The following is a 20,157-nucleotide window of genomic DNA, read 5'->3' on the forward strand; positions in this document are numbered from 1 at the left end:
ATGGTGACTCCGGTAATTAGAGCTAGCTTAGAGAAGCAGGTGTGTTTGGTTGTCCTTGTGGCTTGAATGGTTTCATATTCAATTTGTATGGCATCTAATGCATATATCCATGACTGTAAATGTGGCATTTCGAAGTCCCGTAATAGTTCAAGTAGAGCATGCAGTTGTCATGGGACCTTTAAAAGCCACACCACTTACTTTGATACTTGACTTAGAGCTACTAGATTTGTCTAATTAATACTTCTTATAGAATTCCTAGACATTTTATGAATGTTTCCTCTGCACAAAGTATTGAAGATGTTTATTAGATACTTAGTTGTCTTCTATAGGTTGAACTGTAGCACCATTCACCATATTATATATGGCTATTTATAAAGTGTAGTTTTTGGTCCACTGAATTACAACGCTTTGTAATAGACAAACAAAAGTATTATAAGCTCTTACGTACTAAATTCAACAATGAAGTTATTTTGCTTTCCATGTAGTTTCTGTACAACTCAGCCAGGCTATTGGTGTAAGTTCAAACATGTACCACTGTTAACACGATAGGTTAGCTCATACATTGAAGCTTGTGGAGGTTGTTAGTACATAGGTCAAAATTTCTGGTACTACTACAAGCCAAATTTTGTAAGTATGCTTTAAGCAAAGCTGCAAATTGTATGGAATTGTGAATCAACTTTTGAACTGCAACTACCTGCAATTAGAAGTTACATGGATGTTATGTGTCAAAATTGTATAATCTAGGGAAGCGCTAGTTTCATCTATGCTATACCTCAAAAGCACTAGTCAAAGCTTACTCACTTCTATAGCTAGTTTCGCCTAGTGTACAACCAATGTGAGACGTGGAAAATACAACCTTCATAATTTACCTGCCGTATGTGAGACTAGTGACTTGGGTGGGCCTCAACTTTTTTAATAATGCAACTTTGCAATATCTTCCACTCAAATTTCAGATGTTCTCTTTAGTGTCCATGTCGCGTTTTAGTGTCCAAACACCATGTGCTGTCAATTTGTTTGTCTCAAAAGTAGTAGTCAAATTACAATCAAATTCAGTAGAGTCACTTATATAAACTAGTCTCATCTAGCACACAAACAATGTAAAAGACTTGGTGCAGAAGCCTTCATAATCTATCCACCCAATATGAGACTTAGGTGATACTTTAACTTTTTCCACAATCCGGAGTATCACAAAAATTATGTTATTTTTTAATGCACTGAGGATTTGAAACTTAAAAATAAAAAATAAAAAATAAAAAAATTTAATGCACCGAGGATTTTAAACTTAAAAAAAAAAAAAAAAACTTTGTATGGGTCTCAAGGTAGAGTGCAATTAAATACTTGATGATTATTTTACGGCATGACATTTTTTGTTTAATGATATAATTGCCAGCAGCAGTGTGCCGGTGTCCCTCTTTCAATCATAAGAACAAACTTAGTAGCCTCCCATCTTTTCCAATGTGGCATTCTATATGCTGCACTCTTTTAATTATTTTCTACATAGGATATACTTTCTTGTTCTACTAGATCTCCTAAAATGCCATTACATTTGCAGGGATATAAAATTATTGGTTCGCATAGTGGTGTGAAAATTTGTAGATGGACCAAGTCACAGCTTAGAGGCCGGGGAGGTTGCTACAAGCACTCATTTTATGGAATTGAGAGTCATAGGTAATTGGATTTTTATTATCAATTTTGGGCCTTCATATTAAGTTTTCAAGATTACTATCCCTTAATTTAATTGAATTATCAAATGATATGGTTGATTTCAAGGAAACTTTTGTCAGATCATTGAATTTGAACAAAAACTAATGGAAACTTCTATCTGATGACTAAGGATTCTGTAGTTTTCTGTGTTTGTATAGATGAAGTTCTCTGTTTCTACATGCATCTCTTTTCTTTAACTTATTGTTTTTCAATAAAAAGCCATACTCATCATAGTGTGTGAGCTAGCAATTTAAATTTGTCAAAACTTTGGTATGACACAGGTGCATGGAGGCAACCCCTAGTTTGGCATGTGCCAATAAATGCGTTTTCTGTTGGAGACATCACACAAATCCTGTTGGAAAGAGTTGGCAGTGGAAGATGGATGATCCATTACAGATTGTGAATTCTGCCATAGATCTGCATACAAATATGATTAAGCAAATGAAAGGAGTTCCGGGTAACTTATTTGTTTTTGAATTAGTTGGATAATCCTCTGGGGTAGTAATCCTGCCTACAAAAGATTTAAGTGAATGGAAGAAGTTCTGGGTATGGGGTCCTTTCTTCCTACAAATCACTAAGTTGCTCACAGCCAGGTGGTACAAGCTACCTAACTAACTATTTGTTAAAGTGGAACAATATATCTGATTGTATGTATAGATGTGAATTAAGCAAATCAGATGTTCTCATGTGATTCTGACCTTAAATTTTTTTTCGGAGGCTCGGGTCTTTGTCCGTGTTGGGATATTTATTTTAAGACAAAATATGTATTGTAAAAATTAGTGCATGTAGCTGTTATATGATTTAGTCGAATCATTGATTACTGATTCCTAGAGCTGAGTATTCAAGTCATATTTACAGAACTTTATTTTATTTTTTTGAAACTTCAAGTTCATTAACCATGGAATTTCTCCCATTAATGATGATATTTGATATCTTTATTGTGTGTGACAAGTCTGCAACTTTAATCAATGGTTTTGAATATTGTGGCTTATTGTAATTTGCGCATAGAATTAATTGGTAGTTCTTTGGTTATGTTACAAATAGTCTCATCTACCAATGATCCAAGAATCTGTTCATGCAGGCGTTACACTTGAGCGATTAATGGAAGGTCTCTCACCCAAGCATTGTGCTTTGTCCCTTGTTGGTGAACCCATTATGTACCCAGAGATCAATACACTTGTGGATGAGTTGCACCGCCGACGGATTTCTACTTTTCTTGTAACAAATGCACAGTTTCCTGAAAAGATTAAAACACTAAAGCCTGTCACCCAGGTTTGCATGGCTACTGTAATTCTTTGTTGAAAGAAGCTTGTATAGAAGATCCTAGGAGGCTTGGTATTTAATTGCAAACATATTTGACTTGACTTCTTTAACATGTACAGTTATATGTGAGTGTGGATGCTGCAACAAAGGAGAGCTTGAAGGCAATTGACAGGCCACTCTTTGGGGATTTTTGGGAGCGATTCATTGTATGTTAATTTTTACAGAATCTAGGATTATTGAGCTAAAACTATTTGGCACTAATTCTTTTCAAAACTAGTATTGATAATAAAGCACATCAAGGAGAAAGGAGAGTGAAGAAAAGAAGTTACTAGGGTGCAATGTTTGGCTTACTTCTTTACTGCCTTTTGTCTCTACCCTGAATAGATGTAGGTTATAATTTAGATTGCAGCACAGTAGTTGGTTCAAAATACTGAATAACATAAGTCTTGTATTTAGTAGTTTGTTCAAATAACTGAGCATCATACAGCTCTTATTTAAAGATGTTAATATCGCTGGGACCCATCTGATAATTTGTCCCACTTTTCCATGATGTAATGAAGGAAGTAACACGATTTGTAGTAGTTGTCACATTGCCACTCTATTTTCCTTTTCTCTGATCTTTTAACTTGATATAACTTAAGGGACTTTGGCATTACTTATTTGTGTACTGTGAAATATATGGGAGGATTCTTTAACTGTCTACCGCTTGACTATGGTGAAAGGCTGGAACATAGAGGAAGTAGATGCTTATTCTAATCTCTTTAGTATTGGAAAACCTGATTTTGTGGCATATTGTGGATTGTGAGTTCCCTCCTCGCCCCCCTTCCTCCTCCTTTTCCTTGGTCCCAAAAAGTCTTCATGTGCTGGATAATCATTGTGATATCGTTACAGGTCCGCGACGTCAAAATTAACAATGGAAAATGTGCCCTGGCATTCTGATGCGAAAGTTTTTTGAGGCTTAACTCTAAGAAGCCAAGGGGAGTATGAGGTTGCATGTGAACACGTCAACTCCTACTGTGTCCTCCTGGCAAACACTGAGAAGTTTAAGGTCAGTGGCAAGTGGTTTACATGGATAGACTATGAAAAGTTCCTTGACTTGGTTTCGTAGCAGCTCTGTTTTTGTCCTTCTGGAATTCCTTATATTGACATTTTTTAGTTAAGGAAAACTACGCATTTTTTAGTCAATAGACCCACTCCTAAAGCAATAAAAATAACTCAATAAAGCATGCTACGTGACAAACCCATCAAATAGCAATAGTGATGACTACTGCACTGCACACACAACACATCCTGCCCTTATCCACTTGCATACATGCAGTCAGCACCACCTGCGAAGCGATGATCTCTCATTAGTCAGTATAGTAGCCAGCACAGACACATAATAAAAATAGTAAAAGAGAAATTTATGTGTCTTACTTGGATCTGTAATAATAATGAGACCGGAGCCCCTAAAATCACAGTTCCAGCTATTCCTTCCATTGGCCTGATAATACAGGTTCATAGTCAACGACGCTTGTTTTATGAGGTTCTCGCAGAAGCGGGGGCAATGATTTAGCAAGTCCTCACAGTCGACCATAGAGCACGAGTATTCTATGTTCGACACAAGAGTAGTATTGTCGGCACCAGGGTTGGCGACACACCACGTTTTTTGCAATTCCAATGTATAAATTTCAGCCAAAAAATAAAAAATAAAAATTATATATATATATATATATATATATATATATATATATATTAACCAATGTATAAATTTCAACAAAAAAATAAAATATATAAATTCCAATGTATAAATTTCAACAAAAAATATATATATATATATACTTGAAAAAAAAGCCATCACCATTCTGATTGATAGTGCCAGTACCCATATGTGGACCGGTTAATATATATATATTTGCTTTGCGTTTCCTAATTGTCTTGCTACAAGCTAAAAGCCAGAAATGTATGTTGTAATTTCTGCGTTTTAAGGATTCGTTTTGTTCTTATATGATATGGAGAAATGTAATAATTTAGATTTTTTAAAAAGCGATTAGTATCTGTCTTAAGTTGCTAAAATTAAACCACTTGCCATATTTCTAACAGCTTCATATTTTACATATATATAGATGTATAACAATTGTTACTTATGCAACTATGTTTAAAATTTATTTTTGGATTTTTTTGTTTAAGAACTTCTGGGTGCATCTTTAGTCTAGTTTAATTTTGAAGAACAGCCGTTATGTTGTATATCTGCATGATATCTCCTATAAACAATTTAGTGAAGTTTCTCTTCAAAGGCCAACTTATTGGCATTGATTATCATTAGCTAATAAATTTCAGGGTGAGAATTGAAGGCTGTAGAGAAAAATCAAACCTTTTTTCTAGAACCATTTCAAGTTCTTGCCAAATTCATTATCTGGCTCGTAGGTGGATTTTCATGCCAGGCAAGGAGTCTCAGAAAACATTTTAAAGCATAGAGCGGTTATTCTATCCTTCCTTTGAATCCTGCTTTTACTCATTTGCAATCCTTCTTCTAATATTACTACATATCTACTCTAAAAAAAGAGAGCCAATGCTCCAGCCTGAATGTTGCTTCTTTCGCCTGTAACACTAAGAAGTATTATTACCTATATGTGTTGATCTCACAGTTTTGTCACTATCTTCTTCTTCTTCTTGGCTCATGCGGTTTATCTAATTATTTAGTCATAAGAATTTCTTTTTCTTTAATTCTGATTCTTACATTATCTTTTAAAATTGCAGCCTTTACAAGCCCCGTAACTGCATTTCAGGAGGAGACATAGCGTTTAATTCTATAGCATTCACTTAGAAATCTTAAAAAGGATTGGAAGAGATATCTTTAGCTGAGAGCTCTTCTAATTAAGGTGCTTAAGTGCTTAAATCACTTATTGATTTGTGATTAATATCCCAGAAGAGTTTTGGTTCCCAGAAGAGCTTTGCTTTGAGTATGGATTCTGTGTTATTCATTAATTTATTAATATTTAAGTATTTTGGGTTTACAAATTTCTTTGTTTTGAACATTGCCAAACTTATTTCTTCGTTTACAAGTCGAGAGTTCTGCACTTCTCCTTCTGATAAACTAGGCTTTTTTATTGATAATTTAGTATTTTGTGTTTGCAAATTTATTTGTTTTGAACATTGCCAAACTTATTTCTTCGTTTACAAGTCGAGAGTTGTGCACTTCTCCTTCTGATAAATTAGGCCTTTTTATTGATAATTTAGTATTTTGTGTATGCAAATTTATTTGTTTTGAACATTGCCATAACTTATTTCTTTGTTTACAAGTCTAGTGTTGTGCACTTCTCCTTGTGATAAATTAGGATTATTCACCTTTTTAGTTATTTTTCTTTGAGTTCTAAGAGGGGGAAAGAGAAGAGAAAAGAGAGAAAAGAAAATCACATAATATCTTTGTTTACAACTCTTCAATCACATAATGTATGATGGACATAAGGTGTTCATGAATGGTGGAGTCACCGTTAAATCATTTTTTATTTGAAGTGTGTGATTGAAGGGTTGAAATTGATGCAGTGTGATTTGTTTGAGCTTTTTGTTTGATAACAAAATATCTATCTTAATCGAGTTTAGATTCAGATGAATAATCTATCTTCAATTCCACCTGCAAATTTTAGAAAGATAAGTCCTTTTAATTGCTGCTATTTCCTGGGGTTGGGTAGGAGACCATTGTATTGTGATCAAACTGCGATATGCACACAACATTTATTACAGACAATCTAATAAGTTAAAGTGTTTATCCGATTCATGCTATTTTTGGTTGAGAGATTAAGAGAAATCAAGCTTGAGAGATTTCCAAGCTGCGATGGAATGGTTCCAGAAATATAGCTGTTGAAAAGATTGAGATATTGCGATTTAGTGAGTGAACCAATGAACTCTGGGAGGATGGACAACTCATTGAAACTTGAGTCCAGGTAAGTCAAATGTTGCAATCCAAGTAATGAAGAGCTTATCTCGCCTGATAAAAATTTACCTCTTAGATCAAGCGCGACAACATGACCTATTTGGTTGCTGCATTCAATTCCTGCAATTAAATGCATTCAATCATCTTTTAAAATGAAACTACCTGCAATTACAAGTTACATGGATGTTATGTGTTAAAATTGTATAATCTATGGAAGTGCTAGTTTCATCTATGCTATACCTCAAAAGCACTAGTCAAAGCTACAATTGAAGTTCTCGAGAGTCACTTCTATAGCCTAGTTTTGCCTAGTATACAACCAATATGAGACTTGGAAAATACATCCTTCATAATTCACCTACCGTATGTGGGACTAGTGACTTGGGTGGGCCTTAACTTTTTTAATAATGCAACTTTGCAATCTCTTCCACCCAAATTTTGGATGTTCTATTTAGTGCCCAAACACCATGTGCTGTTTTAATTTGTTTGCCTCAAAAGTACTAGCCAAATTCAGTAGAGTCACTTATATAGATAGACTAGTCTCACCTAGCACACAACCAATGTAAGACTTGGTACATTTAAGCCTTCATAATCTATCCACCCAATATGAAACTTAGGTGATACTTTTTCCACAATCCGGAGTATCACAAAAATTATGTTATTTGTTATTGCATAGAGGATTTGGAATTTTTTTTTTGTTTTTTTGTTTTGTTTTTTGTTTAACTATGTATGGGTCTCAAGATAGGGTACAATTAAATGTTTTATGATTATTTTATGGCATGACATTTTTTGGTTAATGATATAATTGCCAGCAGCGGTGTCCCTCTTTCAATCATAAGAACAAACTTAGTAGCCTCTCATCTTTTCCAATGTGGCATTCTATATGCTGCACTCTTTTAATTATTTTCCACATAGGATATACTTTCTTGTTTTACTGGATCTCCTAAAATGCCATTACATTTGCAGGGATATAAAATTATTGGTTCGCATAGTGGTGTGAAAATTTGTAGATGGACCAAGTCACAGCTTAGAGGCCGGGGAGGTAATTGGAATTTTATTATCAATTTTGGGCCTTCATATTAAGTTTTCATGATTACTATCCCTTAATTTCATTTAATTATCAAACCATATGGTCGATTTCAAGGAAACTTTTTCAGATCATTGAATCTAATGAAAACTTCTATCTGATGACTAAGGATTCTGTAGTTTTCTGTGTCTGTATAGATGAAGTTCTCTGTTTCTTCATGCATCTCTTTTCTTTAACTTAAGTATATAATGTCAATATTAATATATATTGTATCTTGTATGTCAACATTTATATACTTATATGATTGTATCATTATATGGGTCGTGAATGTTAATTGTTATATACTTATATTATATGATCTCATGTTCACGATTCACGACATATGATTTAAATTAAAATTTTAAGTTTTACTTACCACAAATTGTGATTGTAATGTATAAATTATAAGAAACACATTAGTTACTTAATTATTAATCATTTAATCATTTAATCTAATTGTAATGCTCAAACTCCAAGTCCTAAATTCCTCATGATCTAATGGTCATACACACATACTTAAATTATATGATCATATTATCTCACAATTCATATATATATATATATATATATTTCTTATATGTGTTTGTATAATATATACACACACATATGCATAAATAACAAAAAAAAAAAAAAGGTATATAATATATTTGTTATTAATGAGTAATGTTGACTATATATATATATATATATATATATATATATATATAGTTATTTGTTACTTATTAAAAAATATACAAGCCGAGCCTTATACGAGCTTGCTCACGAACTGTTCGCGAGTTTAGCCGAATCGAGCCAAGTTTGCTCAATTTAATATTCGAGTTAGGATTCGTGTTCACGAAACACTTCATTTAATATTCGAGTCGAGCACGAGCCGAGTTCGAGCTCGCTCGCAAACGGTTTGCTCTCTTAACACCCAGCTATAGTAACTTCTTTGTAATTAATGTAGCACTTCACATGACAACTACAATTGATGCACGTTTTGACGTAAAATGTTTTTGTCGAAAAATGCTTTTAGCATAAAGCATTTTCACTAAAAGTGACTTTCTACTATTAGGGCAAGTTTGTGATTGTGTTTGAGGGCTTTAAAAGTGCATTTAACACCCTAAAAGCTCTTTTGAAAAAAAAAAAAAAAAATTGTTTGGTAAAAAAATTTGAAAGCACTTTTGAAGGTCAAAAAACATTAAAAAGAAAAAAAAAGAAGGTTTTTAACAATTATCTCCTTTCATTTATCCTCTTGTAACAATTATCTCTTTTGCAATTATCGTTTAAAGAATTGTAATCTGCAATTATGAAGCAAATTTTTTTGATCTCCTTTTGTTTTCTTTCCAGCTTTATAATTTCGAATTTATTTTGGAAGAAATCAATAATTTCATGTATACTGACTTGATATCTTGTGTTATATGAAATGATATGGCTTCAGCCGCTTATTTGATAAAGGTAAACAAACAATAGAATGATTACAACTCAAACACAAAAGACAAGTAGAATTTATCTCCTTGGAAACTCACACGAAAAGTTGATCCACATGCAAAATGGACTGTGTCAACAAAAAACTGACCAACTTTAGTATTTGGTGCAATCAGTCGGCTTGAAAGAGACTGTCCTTTTTTCCATATCATACCCGATCAAAAAATTTGATTGAACAAAGCTTCCATATACTCCTGAATCGGTTTCAGAAGTTAACAATGAAAAGCAGAAAATCCCACCTCTATACTGTGGGAAGGCTTGTATCGACGTTAGAATCACGTCTGCACCTTCAAAATGGACAGTCAATATTGGTCCGTGGAAATTATTTTGATCACTTCTATAGCAAAGCTGCGTCCCTACATTTATGTCACCCACAATGGGATCCAACGGAATCTGTTGCTTCACTTGTGCTATCAACCGATCGTAAAAATCTTGTGGCATATACATCGGCGAAGCTCCTGAATCGAGATTCACATTTCCCAAAGAAACCTTACCTGAAGAGTCATATGGCACATATTTATCTCCAACACTAATTCCTTTTAGTGTGACAAATTAAATACAAACTAGGATAGGTTTCTGTGGATATTAAAGGTGTTGAAACAACACCATCACCCAAAACTTCACTGCCATTACCAAAACTCATCTTGCTTGAAATGCTAGGATCAGTACCCAATGGGGTGAGGCAATAGGAGAAGCTCTAGCTGCCAGAAATGGAAGCTATTTGAGAAACAAGTGACATAGCCCCTCCTCCTAACCCAATCACTCCCATCTCATGGCTATAGAAAATCCCCGTATCATTGTGACCACAACCAAAAGCTACGCGCGTCTACGGATATTTTTTCCCCTGAGGTGGAAGTCATGCATGGTGACAGTTTCTTTGGCTATAACACCTTGGCTTAAGGAGCCGTCCACATAACCTTGAGAATACTTGCAAAGATTTTCAGGAGAACACGTGCCACTACATTGTTCGGATTTACAAGAAATGTCTCTATATGTTGAGGATTTTGAAGGATCGAATAGGGGATAAATTAATCTGCTTGTACGTAGCACCCATCACAAGGTACACATTGTGTCCAAATAAGGTCACTACCTGCAAACACGAGAGATTACATGAATGAATATATATATATATATATATATATATATATTAAAATCTATGATTATATTAATATATAAATAGTAAAACCAATATCAATTTAGTGTTAACAAAACATAAATAAAAATAAATGACATAAAATAAAAATGTACGTTTACCTGTATCTACAACGCCATAAATGTCTACTGGTGGTGTTCCCATGGAGAGCTTCAGGAGATGATCAACTTGGTACTCACTTACTTCTGATTGGAGGGTATTTGGATAGACTTTCCTCATTCGATGCGAAGAAAAAGCATCCAAGCGCTCTTTAGAAGTTTGATTAACGTTGTAGAAGGGAGATTTAGGAGAGCCTCGTCGGATTAACTCAACGGTAAACCCACCATTGCTAGCTGCTGTAACCAAAAGTTCTAGAAGATAATTGGAGAGAGTAAATGCAATGACAACGCGAGAATGAAACATGATTTTGATATGGCTGCCTCCCATGTGTTAAAATAATATAGAGACTAGAAGATTTGGAACTCGTAAATTAACATAAGCTAAGCCGGCCTATTTATAGTTGAATAAGGCGTGGCCTCATGATAGGGAATGCAGTCAAACAATTAATGTACATTTTTACCGAATCAAATCAAACCTTACAAGAAATTAAATAAATTAGTATCTGATTTGTTTTATGAATGGCAATTAAGTGACCACAATAAAATCAAATTACGATATCAAACAAACATGGAAATAGTTCTGGAATTCAATAAATCTACTATATTGATGCATGATCCTTTGCAAATCACAATCATAGTTAATTAGGCTAGTTGTTAATGGTCCTGTTGCATGTGGCACTCACGTGCCATTGATCATAGTAGCTAGGCTAGCTAGTCGCTCTTCACTTGGTACATAAAGGAGTAGGTGGAGATTGGATCCTCCAATCCAGTGAAAGCCTTGTGGCCGGTTAAAGAGTGGGAGATAGATTGTTGTAAGAACTAGCTAGTTAATGTTCCTTTTGTTTAGAAATAAAATGTTTTTTATTGAAAAATATTTTCAGTGAAAAACATTTTCTTAAAAAATATTTTTTGGTACTTGGCGTGTACGGAAAATCAATTATATATATTCAAATCATATTAAACCTTAAATTACGAAAATGTCTCGATTAGCTCAGCGATGACCTGGTCGAATCCCGCGAGTCTCGACCAAGTCCCGACAGATCCTGATCGAGTCCTGGCGGTGTCCTAACTAGGTTCTGGGTGGGTTCTGGCGGTGTCTCGTGCGAGTCTAATGGTGTCCCAACCAGGTTTCGGCTAGGTCTATCGATTTGAGAATGAGATACTCAAATTCGAAAAATTGTTTACGATTCTCAAAAATAAAAACTATTTTTTGAAAATTAAAGAGTAATTTCAATCAAACGGAAATATATTTTCCGTTGACTATTATTTTACGTTGCACCAAACATCGAAAAATAAGGAAAACATTTTTCAAAAATCATTTTACGTCGAAACAAACGGAGCCTAAGATTCAAATTCCCCAAAAAAAAAAAAAGAAAAAAGAAAAAAAAAAAAGAAAGAGAGGTTGAACTAAAGGAAAAGAGAGAAGAGGAACCAAAAGAAGGCATGTAAAAGTTTACAAGAGCGGGGTGGTGCGGAGAAGCTCTCCTCGGTGGTCAAGAATGGGAAGGATTTTGCAGGAGAAAAAAATTATATATATTTAGGTTGACATTTTGTGTTTTGAATTGTTTATTAATATTTTTATTTTGAGAAAAAAAAAAAAAAAAAACAAAACAAAATACAAAAACAATATTTTCTACCCAACTATGGGTGTAAACGAGTCGAGCTTGAGCGAACTTTCCTTGTTTGGGCTCGGCTTGTTTAAATTTTACTCGAGCTCGAATTTGAGCCGAGCTTAAGGACAAGCCAAAAAAATCGAGCTCGAGCTCAAAATAAATCGAGCCGAGCCGAGCTAGTGCACGAGCTGGCTCTTATATTTAATTTAATTTATTTTTTTACTATAAATTTAAACTTCAAGTACTCTTAAACAGCTCAAGAAGCCAGTTTGCATATGAGCATTTGCTTAGTCTGGCTAGCGAAGTATAGAGCTCGAGTCAATACAACAAGGCACTTGGTTTCGAAGAGAAAGGATATGCATAATTTTATAATAAAATAATGCTATTAGAAAAAAAAAAAAAAAAAATCATCAATTTTTAATATTAATATGAGGAATTATGTGAATAATTACCAATTCGAGCCTTATACAAGCTGCTCACGAGCTTAGCCGAGTCGAGCCGAGCTAGCTTCATTTAATATTCGAGCTATGATTTATGTTCACGAAACGCTCCATTTAATATTCGGGTCAACCTTATGCGAGCCGATCCTGAACTTGCTCGCGAGACACTTCACTCACTAAAAGCCATATACCCAACACAAGCAATTGTAAATTAGATGTAGACAGTTAAGTTCATAGGATTTGTACAAATTGATTCATTCACGCAAAGAAACTGTCCTATCTCTTTCCCCCTCTCTCTCTCTCTCCACTCCATATGATGCCTTTTCTTGACAGGAAAAGACAGTCCACCGACTCAAAATAGTAGATTCCAAAATTCCAACTTAATATCATCAATGTGTACATTTACAACGACTTAGATTTCTCTCCACAAACCAACTTCACTAATTGTCTCTCCAGCACACCAAACCATTTACCCACTCCTCCACAGCTCCACTCTCCTTCTTGAATCATCATGGAATCTTGCTCAAAATGTGATGATTCTTCTCAGGGGAGTGACATAAAATATAGAAAAAGAATAAGAAGAAAGCTGCTCATAAAGAGGCTTGGAATAGAAGCCCCTTGAGACCTCTTCCATTGCTTGCATTAGAATAAAAGCTAGGACAACAAGAGAGAGAGACAGAGAGAGCTAACGTTCACGTCAATCTTTGAGGATAGATTTTCAAAACTCAACTAGATAGCTTGGGACAGGACTTCCACCCCCCACCCAACTCTGAAAGAATCCCTCCATCTACAAAGCAATCCCAACATTCCTCCTCTCTCTCTCTTGTCTGTAAAACAAATGTAAACACATCTGCCATTTTTGCTGCCGAAAGGGTGCTAGATTGGGAGATTCCTCTGCAACCCCAACATGGCGAAAAGATCAGATTTTGCCCAGAAGCTGTTGGATGATCTCCGGTCACGAAAGGAACGAATAGCTGCGTCTCAAAGCTCAAACCGTTCAAACTCAATGGCTGTAGGTAGGTATCCAAGCATTTATATTGTACCACACAAGCAAATTAAGAGCATGAAATAATGTTAATATTCAGAGAAAGAACTTTCTGAAGTGTCTTTCATATGTTACTTCACTTGTTTCCTAGAGAACTTAAGAAATGGGCCATGAATGATTATTTTACTTCCAGATGATTCTGATTTTAAAAAAATTTAAAGATAAAATTTTAAAAATTCTTAAGTATACAGACCAATCATATATTTGCAGGGATGGAACCACGGGCCGGCCTGGTTTTGAAATTTTCTCCTAGGCCAATATGTACATATGGGTCTAAAAATTAGACTTAACTCCTCGTTCATGCTTTTAACCGAGAAATTTTGATTCAGTTCCGGATCTATCGGGTATCATCAAGTTAACCATGTACACAAAATTAATCAATCTTTAGTGATTTTACAGTGTCTACAAGGGGTTTCTGAAAAAAGTGACACACACTGACATCACTGACTGTCTTGCTAACTAGGACATTGATGGGAGTTTACTCTGTCTACTCTTTCTTTTTTTCTTCTGTGGGGAAGGGGGACAAAAAAGCAGGTATTTCAACTTACTGAATTCAAGATGGTGGGAAAAGGCCATGATTGTCTATTCAATGTCCACAGCTCACTTTCCATAAGATGGAAACTTCTCCAACTCATTGTATAACCAGAACAATAAATATATATAAGTTAGGGAAACTATAAAATTCAACCAAAAAAAAAAGAAAAAAAGAAGAAGACAGGAGATATATTTGCCAAGGAAGAGAGATAGAGAGAGATTTCTTCTCACTTTGAACAGAAGTAGGTGTAGTATTATATTGCATGCACGTGCACTACATACATGTTAATGTTTCAATACAATGCTGTTTAGAGTTCAGACATTGTGGGGTTAATTAGGACTGGATATATAGTTATATCCTGTATTGTTGTGTCTTTTGTATGTGCAGGTGCTTATACATACTCCAAGCAAACTCATAAAGGATCCAGAAGCATAAAAGCACATGAAAATGTAAGTTAAAATACCCAACTTCGGTGCAATCTATTTTGTAATATAGTTTAAGCAGATGGCAGGAACTTCCTTTAATCAATTGTTTGATTTTATGCAGATGGGTTCCAGAACAACAAACATGCACAACAATAGGTCTACTGGAATCAATAGATCATCCATCATTGAAGAAGGTTCAAAACAGATTGTTCCTTACGCCAGAGGTCGCAGCTCAGAACAAGTAGGAGATCTGTCAATGGCTCTGGCTTTTGCAATTGAAAATGGAGGAATGCTACGCAGAACAGATTCCTCTGGCAATAACTCAGTGTTGGGTTTCCTAAACCAAATTGGTAGGAGATCCATGGAGAGAAGCAGTGCAGGCAGGCACAGGTCTTCAAGTAGTGGCTTCCCCAATCTCTCTCACCTCCACATTAAAGAAATATCAAAAGGGGCAGAAAAGCTAAACCAGATTCTAAGAGCCTGCTCTAGTGGCCTTAACTTTGATAGATATTCAATAGAAATTGGGAAGGAACTTTTGAAAGGAGCCATGGATTTGGAAGAGTCTCTCAGGATGCTTGTAAACTTGCAAGATGCTTCGGATTACATGGTAAGCCCACAGAGGAAAAATCGGATCATATTGCTGGAGGATGATGAAGACAACGAAGACAACACTGTCAGAGAACCCGAGCAGAAGCAACTTGGCCGGCCAAGATTCTCCTTTGACAAATCCTCAAGCCATTTTCATAACTTCCTGACTTACCCTACTGAAGCTGCTAACTACAACCATGGAAATCAAGCTCTAGTAACTTCAAGATCTGCTTCTCACATTGCTGCATTCCCAGAACAGAGGAATCACTCAAGTTCATCTCGATCCAACGCAGAAAAGGGGAGGATTCCAAATGTTATTGCAAAACTAATGGGGCTGGATGAAATTCCACAACACTTGGATAGAAAGCAAGCCAGACAGAAAGATTCGACACAAAAGCAAAAAATAGAAGGGGTGGCCTTACAGGGAAGTACCAAGAATGCTGTACTGAAAACTAAAGACACTAAAGATCTTGAACCCTCCAAAAGACAAAAAGTGGTGGAAGCTAAAAGGAAACCGCCCCAGAAAGATTTGGAAGGAATTCAACCAGGGACAAGCTCGGAGAAGGCCTTCAGCAAAAATGAAAAGCAGCAAAGCAGCATGCCAAATCAGAATAATGGAAGTAGAAAGAATATTCAGGAGAGGAGACAGGATGATATAAAGCACAGAGAGCAGAAGGGCACAGGAATGGGCAACACCAAGGAAACAATTGCAAGGGAGCATCGGCAGCAGATGGAAGCACAGGCATCTAAAAGATCAGAAGCTGCAGTGACATTGCAAGGAAAAGCAGGGTACAAAGAAAGCATGCTTCAAACAGAAAAGAGATATACAAATACAAGCAAGCTTCTGCCAAACAACAATCAGCAAAGGTATAGTTTCCAGAAACCTGAGCAACAAGAAGAAAAGAATCATGGAGAAGAGAGGGAGCAGCAGAGTGCAAAACAAAAGTTGCAGGGGAGTAAACAAAGAGGAAGTGAAATAAATTTGCAAAAGAAGCATCAACATATGAGCCAAGCCACACACACTAAGAGAGCTTCTAAAGAAGCTGTTCGTGCAACTCAATCAGAAGGGTTTCCAACTGGCAGACACCATGAAGATCTGGTCAACGAGGAAAATTCTAGAGACTTAAACTTCCACATGAAGTCTTTAATGAATAGGAACTCAGATCAAAATTACTCTCCAAGAGACATGCAGCCTGAATCAGGAATAGGAAAAGCTCGAATTCCGCCAGTTATGGAGGAGAAGCCTCTTTACATACCAGCCACGCCGCAGAAGGCGAAAAGCACGAAAGCACATAAAAGCGAGACGCCTCGAAAGATTGATGAAGTAGCAACCAGAAGAAATGGAACACTGCACAATTTTGCAAGGCCACTAAAACATCAGAGCTCCATTTTGCAAGAAGCGAAGCCAAGAATGTATGACAAACTCAGTGGTTACAAAGGATCAGCAGAACAAGTCAGAATCAGCAGGCCTAAAGAAGCAGAATCACATATCATCAAATCCAACAAATCAGCATCAATTATCCAACAATTGAATGTGGCAGAACTAGCTGAAGAAGCTGAGCATGCTTCCCATTTGTACAGTCCTCCAGGAGCACATATCATCAAATCCAACAAATCAGCATCAATTATCCAACAATTGAATGTGGCAGAACTAGCTGAAGAAGCTGAGCATGCTTCCCATTTGTACAGTCCTCCAGGAGGTGGATACCAAAGACTAAAAGAACCAATTCTACCTTCAAATGCCAGCGTAAGTGTAATTAAGATCTTAAAGCTTCATTACCTGTAAACCTCATCTAGCTATTATGAGTAATACTATTTAGTAGTTTGCTATACGACTGCCATGCAACTGAGACGCCGTGCAGGAAAAATTGGCCTTTGATTTTTTGTTTACAAGTGCTAATTCAAGTTGTATGACAATCGTATAGCTATTATTTCTTCATCGTCTACAAAGCATGTTACCTTTGCAATTCAATAGGAAGCTCACAAGAGTTTCATTGAGTGTTATGCAGAGTCAACGAACGGTCCCAACAATCAGTAGAGATCAGCAAGATCAAGTACCTGTTTTTGGTGGAGATGAATTCAAGGCAAAATTTACATCAAGGGGTAAGAAAAGCCTTATGCTTTCAATATAAGTATCCAACTTCCAGAAATAGATATGTTTACTTTTCTTTTCCACCAAAAAGCAGAGCAGAGAATTAGCAGAAAGTTTCAATATTTGTAGGCATACTTGTTCAGTCAATAAATATGTGAACAAATGATGAATATTGTTGTATGTAGACATCTCTTACCCCTCACAACCGGAACACCAGAAAATGGTCAAATCAGGAATGCAAGAGCCGCCATTGACAGAGAGTGAAAACTGCCTGAAGAAGATACTGATAACAAGTGAACTATTCCTCAACACAGCAGAGGCACTTTTCATGCTAAACATTCCTTTCGAGATTCTGAATGCCGGCGGCGGCCATGACTGTACTCGAGACGAAGAAAGCAAGCTCATATTGGACTGCGGCTACGAAGTGATGAAACGAAAAGGAAGAAGGCAAGAGCTCATTGCTCATCCCTGCGTGAAGATATCAATCGGACCCATAAAGGTAAGCTCCTTGGACGACTTGGTCAAGCAGTTATACAAAGACTTCGACACGTTGAAACTCTACGGCAGAAATGGGAATCCTGCGTGCGATGTTGAAGATTATCTTCCGGAAATGCTGGAGATCGATGTCCACAACAGGGATACCGACGTGAATTGCATGTGGGATTTGGGTTGGAACGACATCGTGTTTGCATTGCTTGAAAAGGACGATGTTGTAAGGGACGTGGAAAAGCACGTGTTCCATGGACTCATCGAGGAGATCACCAGGGACCTTCTGCATGTCTGTGTTTGATCGAAAACAATATTGTTTTCGGTTTTGCCTTTTGGTTTTCTGATTATTAACGGAATTTCTTCATGTCGATTGCGTTGTTTTGTAAACGATGAATTTTACAATGTAATGCTCACTTGCAGGTTTGCAATTCATAAGGTAATTAAAGTATATGCAATTCTCAATTCAAAATTCAATATTCATGTTCTTGACAACTCCAATCTCCAATGTGGAAATTGGATTAATGCCAATATAATATATATTTATTTCCTGTAATAAGGAAAGATAAGATATTCATTCATTTTTTTGTGGCTATTTCGGGCTTGAAACAAAGGTTACTCTTTAACTTTTATTACAAATTCTTTACTATCAGTCAATCACTAAACAATTCTTTTTTAAAAAAATGTTTGAAATACTATAATTTTTATTACAAACTAATATATCAATTAATGAAATAATTAAGAGTATATGATTGATAACTCAAAAAATATTTAATTAAGCTAAAAAAATCAAATTTTTTGCTTAATAATATTTTCAACAATCGGTTATCAACTTCCATCTGTAACAGAGATTGTTTTCAAGTGATAGTTTAATCGGCTAGAAATCACGTCTTATAAAACAGAGATCATTAGTTCAAATTCCCTTTTCCTTATGCGAACATATAAAAAAAAAAAAAAAAAAAAAAAAAAAAAATTGCCTAGAGACTCCTCACTGCTAAAAAAAGCTGCCCGACATTGTCGCTGCTCTTCTAAACCTTATGATGGGCGATGCATGTCCCATAGATTACACAAAATCCATGAGGCCCATTTACCTCACACGTGTTTGGTATATATGTGTAGTTGTGGGTTTCTTTGACTATTGAGGCCCAAAACATCGTAAAAGGGTGGGGTAAATATATATATACTTTTTGTGGTGCATATTATATTACAAAATATTTCATTTCTATTTAGAATTGTATTTATCAATTTTTTTTTTTTTTTTTTTTTTTACATATATATAATAGAAACATTGCCTATAAGGTAAAGAAAATTACATTTTTGTCACATCAATACACTTTTATATATATATATATTAACAGATCGACGAATCTGATTGCGAGCAATCATCATGAAGAGATTCTGCTTTTTTAGTTTGTGGTTTTTAAATTTGCTCTTGGGCCGTGAGGAACATTGCAATGTGTTAAAGATGCTTTGTGGATCAAATGGCTTTGGCAGGTCCCATGTGTTAAAGATACTTTGGCAACTTTTCAAAGGCAACGTTCATAACAAGGTGGTGAGGACAATATATAATCATCTCCCCTACTTTCTTTTAGCTTGATCGATTATATACAAAGTGTGAACAATTAAAAAGTAATACTTGCTCCTAATCAGGACGCAACCAAAAATAAATAAAAAATGATCTATGCTTTTATCCTTTAATTATATAAAACTAGAAAGTTTTAGAGTTCTATTCTTAGTTACCGTTAGGGTTAGAGTCGAAATATAAGTGTGAGTGATCAATACAATATAATTTAGACTAAATCTATAAATTTAAGTTTTCGGGTCAAGACCATGTTTAAATAATTTTATATCAAGGTCGAGGATAATAGACTTATCTTCCTAACAATTAATATAGAGATATGCTATAGTGCAATAAAAATACAATTTTTAACCCATAAAAGTCTTAGGTTGCAAGAGGCAATATGCCCATTGGTGGGTGGAGTCACAGCAACTACGGATGGAGCCTATAACCTGCCACCTATGACTTTTATGAGCTAAAAATTGTATTTTTATTGCACTAAAGCATTTATCTCATAAAAGTCTTAGGTGGCAAGAGGCCACAGGCCCATTAGTGGGTGAGACCACAACAACTACAGATGGAGCCTATAACCTCGTATCACTTAGGACTTTTATGGGCAAAAAATTGTATTTTTATTACACTAAAGCATTTATCTCGTAAAAGTCTTTGGTGGCAAAATGTCACAGGCCCATTAGTGGGTAGGGCCACAACAAC

At 35.5% G+C, this 20,157-nt stretch overlaps 2 protein-coding genes and 1 pseudogene across 2 annotated transcripts; 2 read left to right on the plus strand and 1 right to left on the minus strand.

Annotated features, from left to right (window-relative positions):
• LOC132184913 (S-adenosyl-L-methionine-dependent tRNA 4-demethylwyosine synthase-like) lies at positions 1-4,075 on the plus strand (annotated as a pseudogene).
• A 5,431-nt stretch (positions 4,076-9,506) lies between these two features.
• LOC132185062 (aspartic proteinase CDR1-like) lies at positions 9,507-10,989 on the minus strand. Its single transcript, XM_059598891.1, has 2 exons — positions 10,665-10,989; positions 9,507-9,904 (listed from the first exon to the last, which is right to left on the minus strand). The coding sequence occupies exons 1-2, from the start codon at positions 10,987-10,989 to the stop codon at positions 9,507-9,509; spliced, it is 723 nt and encodes a 240-aa protein (XP_059454874.1).
• Positions 10,990-13,572: 2,583 nt separating this feature from the next.
• LOC132184663 (uncharacterized) lies at positions 13,573-18,310 on the plus strand. The gene is made up of 5 exons (XM_059598380.1): positions 13,573-13,730; positions 14,682-14,743; positions 14,841-17,054; positions 17,317-17,410; positions 17,585-18,310. The coding sequence occupies exons 1-5, from the start codon at positions 13,622-13,624 to the stop codon at positions 18,187-18,189; spliced, it is 3,084 nt and encodes a 1,027-aa protein (XP_059454363.1). The 5' UTR covers positions 13,573-13,621; the 3' UTR covers positions 18,190-18,310.
• Positions 18,311-20,157: the final 1,847 nt, after the last annotated feature.

Source organism: Corylus avellana, chromosome ca6 (genome assembly GCF_901000735.1).
Source record: "Corylus avellana chromosome ca6, CavTom2PMs-1.0".
Classification (NCBI taxonomy): Eukaryota; Viridiplantae; Streptophyta; class Magnoliopsida; order Fagales; family Betulaceae; genus Corylus; species Corylus avellana.

Bases quoted from the DNA above. Each gene is read 5' to 3' on its own strand.
- LOC132185062 (XM_059598891.1), bottom strand. From the start codon at position 10,989: ATGGGAGGCAGCCATATCAAAATCATGTTTCATTCTCGCGTTGTCATT. The intron at 9,905-10,664 runs GTAAACGTACAT...ATGACTCTTCAG, and splicing joins TTATGGCGTTGTAGATACAG to GTAAGGTTTCTTTGGGAAAT.
- LOC132184663 (XM_059598380.1), top strand. From the start codon at position 13,622: ATGGCGAAAAGATCAGATTTTGCCCAGAAGCTGTTGGATGATCTCCGG. The intron at 14,744-14,840 runs GTAAGTTAAAAT...GATTTTATGCAG, and splicing joins GCATAAAAGCACATGAAAAT to ATGGGTTCCAGAACAACAAA. The intron at 17,411-17,584 runs GTAAGAAAAGCC...TGTTGTATGTAG, and splicing joins GGCAAAATTTACATCAAGGG to ACATCTCTTACCCCTCACAA.